The sequence below is a fragment of the Magnolia sinica genome, chromosome 14 (assembly GCF_029962835.1).
Source record: "Magnolia sinica isolate HGM2019 chromosome 14, MsV1, whole genome shotgun sequence".
Classification (NCBI taxonomy): domain Eukaryota; kingdom Viridiplantae; phylum Streptophyta; class Magnoliopsida; order Magnoliales; family Magnoliaceae; genus Magnolia; species Magnolia sinica.
In genome coordinates, this window is record NC_080586.1 from 65,844,326 (window position 1) to 65,852,298 (window position 7,973).

A 7,973-nucleotide genomic window follows, 5' to 3' on the forward strand; every position below is an offset into this window, starting at 1 on the left:
TCACATGCAATACCAACACATGTATAACAAAGAAAGATCTGACTTCTAATCAGTACTAAGTAGAATTGCGACATCATATTTTTGGGCCCTACCTTGGCGGATGACCTCCATGCTGCTGGACTGAAGGCCCTTCATGTGGGGCTTCGCTTGATCCCCTTTTCTATCAATAGTCCTTTAATTGTTGAAGGTATCCAAGAACTTGTTCCATTGGATTAGAAATGGGGTTGGCTTTTGTTCTCGATGAAGTTAAGAGTGCTCTTCTCTAGGATAAACAACTTAAAAAAAAAAAAAAAAAAAACCTTTTCCTTTCATTGTCAAGGCCACCTCTCTTGCTAAAGAGGGTGCTTAGCAGGCTACCTCTCTGTACTAGAAACTTTGGATAAAGAACTTTTGGTTTGTATCTAGCATGTTATGGCAATTGAAATCTCTAGTAGAAGATAATATTATCTTGGATGATTTATGCTGCCACGGGGACTCACTCATTGATAGGATGTTATCATCTCTACCCCGCAGGGAAAGAATGACCTCTGCCGCACACACAAAGGGCCCACAAATCCAGAACAAACATGCTCCTGTTAGTTTACAGCGGGCACCACTCGATGTTCAAATCCCACTCGGGAGAATTTTCAGTGAAGAACCTGCAACTGGTGGGATTCGGCTGTTAGAAAGCATTGCAGCTGTTGCATCAGGTTGGGCTTCTAGTGATCCCCAATCTCAACCCATCGATTCAGTTTATCAAAACATGAAGCACTCCGAGATTGATTTGCTAAATGGCTCGTTTGTATCCACTGATAACTTTCAGGGAGCACATTACTTGGAAGCAATACTTGATAGAAAGACAAGAGATGCAGCCTTACTTGTTAGGAAATGGCTTCAAGAAACTCTACGCAGAGAGAAAATACCTCTGAACATGAAAATTCGCCCTGGTGTTGCTACTGCACCAGAGCTTCATGCCATGGTTAAACTGCTGGCTTCAAACCAGGCATCTTTTGTAAGAAACAAGGGGATTATTCAGCTAGCGGTAGCTGCTGAAATAGCACTGAGCGAACCTCACCGTTCGCGGTGGGACACATTCATCAGTGCGGAAAGGATATTGAGTGTAAGTGCTGGAGACAGCCAGAATCTTTCGGGCCAAATCCGGGATCTCATGCATAAAAGCATGTTGGCAGGACCCCATGAGCGCGGACTTCTTTCCTTCCGAGATGTGCTCATTCTTGCAGTTGTTGGATATATGCTGGCTGGTGGAAGTTTCTCGACATCTGGGTCTGGCGGGCCGTTCTCTTGGGAAGAGGAGCATTCACTGAAGGAAGCAATTGTGGATGCAGTCCTTGAAAATCCGGCAGCTGCAAGATTTCAGTTCCTTCATGGCCTAGAGGAAGAACTTGAAGCCAATCTCAAAAAGTTGAAGTCTGAGGAGCCCAAGGAAGCTTTCTCTGGTAAATCCACGCCTGTTGATTTTGATGATCAGTGGGGCAGTTGGGATGATGAAGATACAGATCAGAGTAGCGAACAGGTATATAGTGACATGCAGTTAAGATTGGAGTTGCGGGATCGGGTAGACCATGTTTTCAAGATGTTTCACAAATTATCAGGCTTGAAGCGGAGGAACCCAAGTTTCAAAGAAGGGCTCTTGGCTTTTGAAAGTAACTCCGGAAGCGATAGTTATACAAGCAGAGGGCTGCTTTATAAGCTTCTGACCATGGTGTTGGGGAACTATGATATTCCTGGACTGGAGTACCATTCTTCTGTTGTGGGGCGGTTTTTCAAAAGCGGATTTGGAAGATTTGGCCTTGGACAGGTAAGTTTTCCCCTATGTTGGCATTTTATTTAAACTTTAGCATATTGAGTTCTAAAAAAGCCTAAATGCATCTTTGTGCTTGCACCTCTACATTGGAACAGTGTATCAGGTAGGCCCCACACAATATTCAAAGTACTGGAGCATGTAGTGGCCAGCCCCAAAACTGATATGGATCAGTATGTATAGGCTGATTTCGCTCAATAATGCTGATACATACAGATCTGTGTCGTTTCATCAAAAAATTGACGCATATCAGTTGATTCAATGCATATCAACTGTTATTTTGAACCCTGGCCACAGTGTATCCAAAGAAATCAAGCTGGTCGGGTAATTAGGGGGTCAACATGTCTCAAGACAATGGACGGCTCAAACACCAGTCCACGTTCAACATATTTGGGCGGCCCGTCGTGATGCTTGGAGTGGCCTGATTCCTGATTTTTGGGCCATTTCATCTACACACCTGATGCATGGTTCAAACGCCTACGGCATGTCAGGCCTGGCTACATGTGTGCTTAGAAAAGCTCTACTTTCCTATGCATGCTGAACTCTGGAATCCTGAACTCTTACAGGCAAAACCAAAGTTGGGTGAACAGAACGTTCTTCTTGTTTTTGTTGTGGGAGGCATCAATGGTCTCGAGGTTTGATTCTCTCAACTTTGTAAAGTTCAATTCTGAAGCTGAACTTCAAAACTTCTCGATTAGGCCCAGGTCCCTCCTATTTTGTTCTCTCCCCTTGATCTGCCTTACATTTCCATCATCATATGTACATGCACATTACTGGTAGGATACAACATCCATTTGTCACCACCCAAGTGTAGTTAAAGGTGCTAAGTGCAGTCCAGGCTCGGGTGCCCTAGAATGCCCTAAACATCTATGCTCACCTATGTGCAAACCTGGAGAATCTAGGGATGGTGTTATCATATTACAAATTGTAATGGAGGTTGAATCTTCTAGAATGACAAATTGTTTTTCAAGGCGTAAGAATTTCTTCCGATTTTCTTTAAAAAATAAAAAATATGTAAATATAAATAATAAGGAAAAATAAAAAACTCATCAACCATCCATTTCCTATCAGTATGTTCTGAGTAACATGACCGTGAAATTATCAGTTCAGAACCTATATATGGTATACATATGGTGATGGCAATAAAGGATTCTTGTCTCTTTCCTTTGCATATCTTCCAAGAAATTTATCTCAAAAAAATGCTAGTCTAATATTTTATGTTCTTTTCTACCTTTCTTTGGTGCAGTATTACATTAGAAAATGGCATTCAGTTTTGTTGACCGATGAGAAAAGATATCTTGATTTCTTTGTTTTAAATAGATGAAATGTTAGATACCACTTCCAAAAAAATAAATCCGATCAACATCCCAATGAATTCACAAATCATTCCAATAAAAGAAAAAATCAAATTCAACATCGTTTGTGAGGAAAACTATTATGCACCAAACTATCATTGACCCAGCCATTAATTAACCATTGATCAAACCATCCATCAAACTAGTAAACTGTTAATCACTGATAAAAAGCTAAAGCTACAGATGTCTTAAAAAGTTGTCTAGATTTAAAAATCAAGTCCCTCACTTAGGTCTTTCTACCCTCAACAGGTGAAAACTTGTTTGAAGGGGGTTTTGTAAGTGCCCCTGAAGTCATTACACCCTTAGTGGGTGTCTAAATGCCAAAAGTACTATTTTTCTTGAGGTACCAATGCAGGCACATTTAGGCATACCTAGGTGCACCTTAGTGCATGCCTAGGGACAGCGCCTTGCATGAGGCTCAGTGAAGGTTTTAAATCACTCTATTGGGTGTCATATTGTTCACCACTTATATGGCCCTGTATCAATCTGTATCGCCCCTGTATCAGTCTGTTTTAGGCCAATAGGGGCCAATACTTGTTCATGGGTGATACTGGCATGTATCAAGCGATACATACCGGTTTCGGACAAACTTCAAACCTTGGACCCAGGCAAGGCGCAGGCCTTAAGTATGCACCTAGCCACGCACTTGGCTTACCTTTAACTACATTGCACCACTGATAGTTGTGGTGGTCTTCTACTCAAATATGGCATACATGTACGCCAATCCAGATCTTCCAAATCATGGGCCCCACTGCAGATGCATCATTGCCTGAAAACTAAAGTGATAAGATTTTATGTCTAATTTTGGCCATTGAGTTTTACTGCTGACCAACACTCTTTTCAAAGTCTTTTAGATGGCCACCTGATGGTCATGATTTTCGGTTGGTGTAATTTTTGGGCACTCTAACCATGATACTCTGTAATGGCAATGGTGGTCGTAACGGCCACCACTGTTACTGCTACGATATAGGCTGTGATGGCTGTTACGGTCTCACTATGGGAAGAAAAAAGGGGGGGGGGGACCATAATTTGCCAACCAAATTTGGACCGGAGACCATAATCTTTTTGAACCTTCCATTTCACAATTTTGATGGGCCTGGTTGGGTGCTTGTGTGCCATGTGTACAGTGGATGAGTTGCCACAACTTAACAGTTGGAGCAAAGCAGATTGTTCAGCATTCCTCTTCTTTTCTTTCTATCTTTTGTGTGTGTGTGTTTGTGTGCATTTGAGTGTGAATGTGTGTATTTTGAAGGTCCGTGAAGCTTGGGAGGCGGCATCAGAAAGTGGTAGACCAGATGTCGAGTTGATTCTTGGCGGTACGACTCTTCTAACTCCTGATGACATGTTTGATTTGTTGTTAGGGTCTTCAAGCTACTTCTAATTCATCTCCATATAACATTTTTGAAAAGAAGGAAACACGAGGAAAAAAAGAGTATGATCTATATCGTCATGTTGATATCATGTAAAATTTCATGGGGACTAATTGAGGTGACAAGAAAGCCTGCCATATCTAAATCCAACCGAATTTCTAAGGAGGTTTGCTAATCCTGAATGCATGTATACCCTAGCCCATATTAGATCCAAGCCGTCATTCAGGTGGACGCCACTCTCTAGATGTCATGGTAGAAAAATCAGGCCAACTCACTCATAAAGTGGACGACAATACAGACAAATGGTCGATTCACGGAAGTCTTGTTTATCCTTCCGTTTTGTACACAGGCCCACCTAATGAGTAAACTGCCCTGATTTTTGAGCCAGGGAATGGCCCACCTGATTTCAACCTTGGACCTGATATCTGAACTCGTGGAAGCGTGTATAGGGGCTGAGTGATATGAGCATGTGGGGCTTGCAACCCTTGCAGGGCTGAAAATTTTGCTGATTGCAGTTGAAATTTACACTACAAGGCCCCTGTTCTGTGAGATCTAAGTGGATCCTCAGTCGTCCACGTTTGAGGCTGGTCCTTCCATCACTGCGCCTCACTTGTACAAAAGAAACGAACGGCTGAAAAAATGTCTCTTATCTTGTATCTCACTTTTTCTCCGTGACCACAAGAAGTTAATTACATTTTGTAGATTCTAATTTTGATCAATAACCAGTTTTTATTGTTTCCCTCACCTTTAGAAGAACAATTGTTCGGACATTGTAATTGTTGGGACCACCTGATGAGTAGTGTGGCCCGGGGAATGGTCACTAGAACGCACCTGGTGAGTGGTTTGGATCTGGTTTGGCCACAGGTCCATTTTGCATTTCTCATTTGAATATTGCCCGACGCATCTCATTTCTGCTATATTGAGGTGCATCACACATGTATCAGACCTAAAAAATAAAAGGGTCCTAATGGGCGGAGCAGGACTTCTTTTTCGGTGTACACACACCCGTTTTTGCCGGTCCTGGCTCATGATTCCTGCAAGTGGATCTTGACTGTCCCTGAATGTTAAATCTGTGTATCAGCGTGGCCCATTTATCGTCAGGACTGAGTGAAAGTCAGGTGTGGGGAAGGGCCCATGGCCCTATAAATGAGATGCAAGACTAGCCCGGGACTGGCCTGACCTCATGGACCAGTGAGCTTTATTTGAGTGATTGTGCCCAGGCTTCTGGACGCATCTGACCTGATGGGCTGGTCCAATTCACTAACACTCAAATCAGGGAATACTAGCACGGAAAATCTGGAATGTGCAGTTGGAGGTTTGCTAATGGAAATCCCTGCCCATTGCATGCCTGTATATGTGCGAATATTACTTAGTGAATGATCCGGGCGTCCAAAATGTGGGCCACGCTGTGTAGAATCGGTAGATGCTCTTGCCTAAAAAGAAAACGTTTTAGCCATCCATTTGTCTCATACACTACTGGCCTACCTGATAAGCATGCTTGTCACAATTTCGAGACTACATCTATACAATGCATCGGAAGTGATCCAGACCGTTTACATGATGGGATTCATCATGTATGGAGGATGCCCAAAATATGTCTTTCGTTGGACCGTTCAAACCTTTGATAATGCCATTGCTACCCACTGACATAGGTACATGCCTGTTCCCAATATGGGGTGCACGTGCAGTAAGCGGCTATATACACTGCCGTGGAAAGTTTTTAACGGTGATTGATCAATCATCACTATCTTGTGGTGTGGTCCACCTGAGATTTGGATAAGCTTAATTTTCGGGATGGTCCTAAAATAAGCTGGAAAAACGAATGGACGGAGTGGATATACAACATATCATCAAGTGCACCCAATGGTAACCGTGGCACCCCACCAAGTTGTTGCCAGGTAACACATAATCCTTTTACTCAAGGGTGTTTTTGGTTGCAGTAAATATCATGAAATTTCATGCTTAATCAATCTAATTTGGTGGAAAATATCATGAAATTTTGGGGCCAACAATCTACACCGTCAAACAGAGCCACCATTTGGATCCACCGTAGACGGTCTCTATCCCTAAAAACTCAATTTATTCTACAACCCTTTCATCCGGTTGGCATGCACTGGTTTGTTCACAGTTCAGACTATTGACATTAAAAAATAAATAAAATAAATAATAATAATAAAAATCTTATTTCAACGGTTCATTAGATGGCCACCAATCTATCGTGTAAAAGTACCCTCTGATTATGGTTTTTAGGTTGTGAGCCAAGTAAGTTGGACCCCACCATTTGAACGGTTTAGATTGAGATATATGTATTCCAAGTAAGCAGGGGAAGGGCTCTACATATGAAATCGTCACGGTTCCCTTGGCAGGGGTGTTTGAGCAATTTGTTTTTGTAATCCAGATCATAGGTTTGTTGTGTCCTGATCGTGAATGGACTATGACCTTAAAAACCTCCTCAACTGGACAATCTCAATCGTCCAATTTGTTGTCTACTTATAAATGCTTTGGAAGCAGAAATATTGTCCGTTCAAATGAAAATGTCTAACCTTGGTCGTTGGATTTTCCAATGTGTGAGATCTTTGAGGCAAGCCCCATCCATGCTTGGAATTTACAGAGCAACGGTCTAGATTATCAAATACTGGGCCCCGCTTGTCAGACTTCAAAGGCGGGTGTACTTTGATTTTTAATATAATCACTGAAATCGCCTGCTCCGCTTTTGTTAATCAAAAGAGAGAAGTAATCGCATAGGGATGGAAAAACAAATGCACATGTGAGATGTTCATGGGTAGGACCCACCTGATGAGTGGTCTGGATGTTGCAGAGTTAGTGCACGTGTGTCGTGAATATCCGCTTCAATCTCTCCCTGTCGAGCATGGCTACGACATTTCTCTGGCCCAACTCAATTTTTATGGGGCCGGAATCCTCAGCAAGGAATGTTGTAGGAAGAGCGTGCAACACTAAGCTCTGTCGGCCCACTGTGATGCGTGTGACATCCACTTCGTCCATCAGTTGGAAACCCTCATGTTAGGACCCGACCTCAAAAATCACGACTATCCAAAACTCATGCGGGCCACACCAAAGGGAACAGTGGTTATGGGAACTTCCATCATGGAAACCTCTCTCGTGTTGTTTATAAGCCATCAATCCGTTCCTATTTTGATCCCCAATAAATGATTTATGAGCTTGGAACCTTTAAGAAGCCTATCTGTCCGATTCAAAATTCCAACCCACAACAAGGCTCAAGGTCTCACATAGGTCTCACATAGTAACTGAACTCCACGTAGAAATTTAGTAGCAAACTCCACTTGGACAGCTATGATATTGCCGCTCAAGGTTATTTTGATGATCTAGCAAAATGGCGGGTTATCACAGAATTGCCTTAAACTGGTGTGATCGAAAAGTCCATATATACGGTAATAATATTTTCACGCAAGTCCATTTAAGCAAGCT

The 7,973-nt window shown here is 42.5% G+C and overlaps 1 protein-coding gene across 1 annotated transcript; it reads left to right on the plus strand.

Annotated features, from left to right (window-relative positions):
• The first annotated feature begins 406 nt into the window (after positions 1–406).
• On the plus strand, positions 407–4,562 carry LOC131224995 (sec1 family domain-containing protein MIP3-like). Its single transcript, XM_058220425.1, has 3 exons — positions 407–1,798; positions 2,368–2,436; positions 4,409–4,562. The coding sequence occupies exons 1-3, from the start codon at positions 407–409 to the stop codon at positions 4,535–4,537; spliced, it is 1,590 nt and encodes a 529-aa protein (XP_058076408.1). The 3' UTR covers positions 4,538–4,562.
• The last annotated feature ends 3,411 nt before the right edge of the window (positions 4,563–7,973 follow it).

Coding starts and splice junctions, on each gene's coding strand:
- LOC131224995 (XM_058220425.1), top strand. CDS start 407: ATGTTATGGCAATTGAAATCTCTAGTAGAAGATAATATTATCTTGGAT. Junction 1,799..2,367: donor GAAGATTTGGCCTTGGACAG/GTAAGTTTTCCC, acceptor GAACTCTTACAG/GCAAAACCAAAGTTGGGTGA. Junction 2,437..4,408: donor GAGGCATCAATGGTCTCGAG/GTTTGATTCTCT, acceptor TGTATTTTGAAG/GTCCGTGAAGCTTGGGAGGC.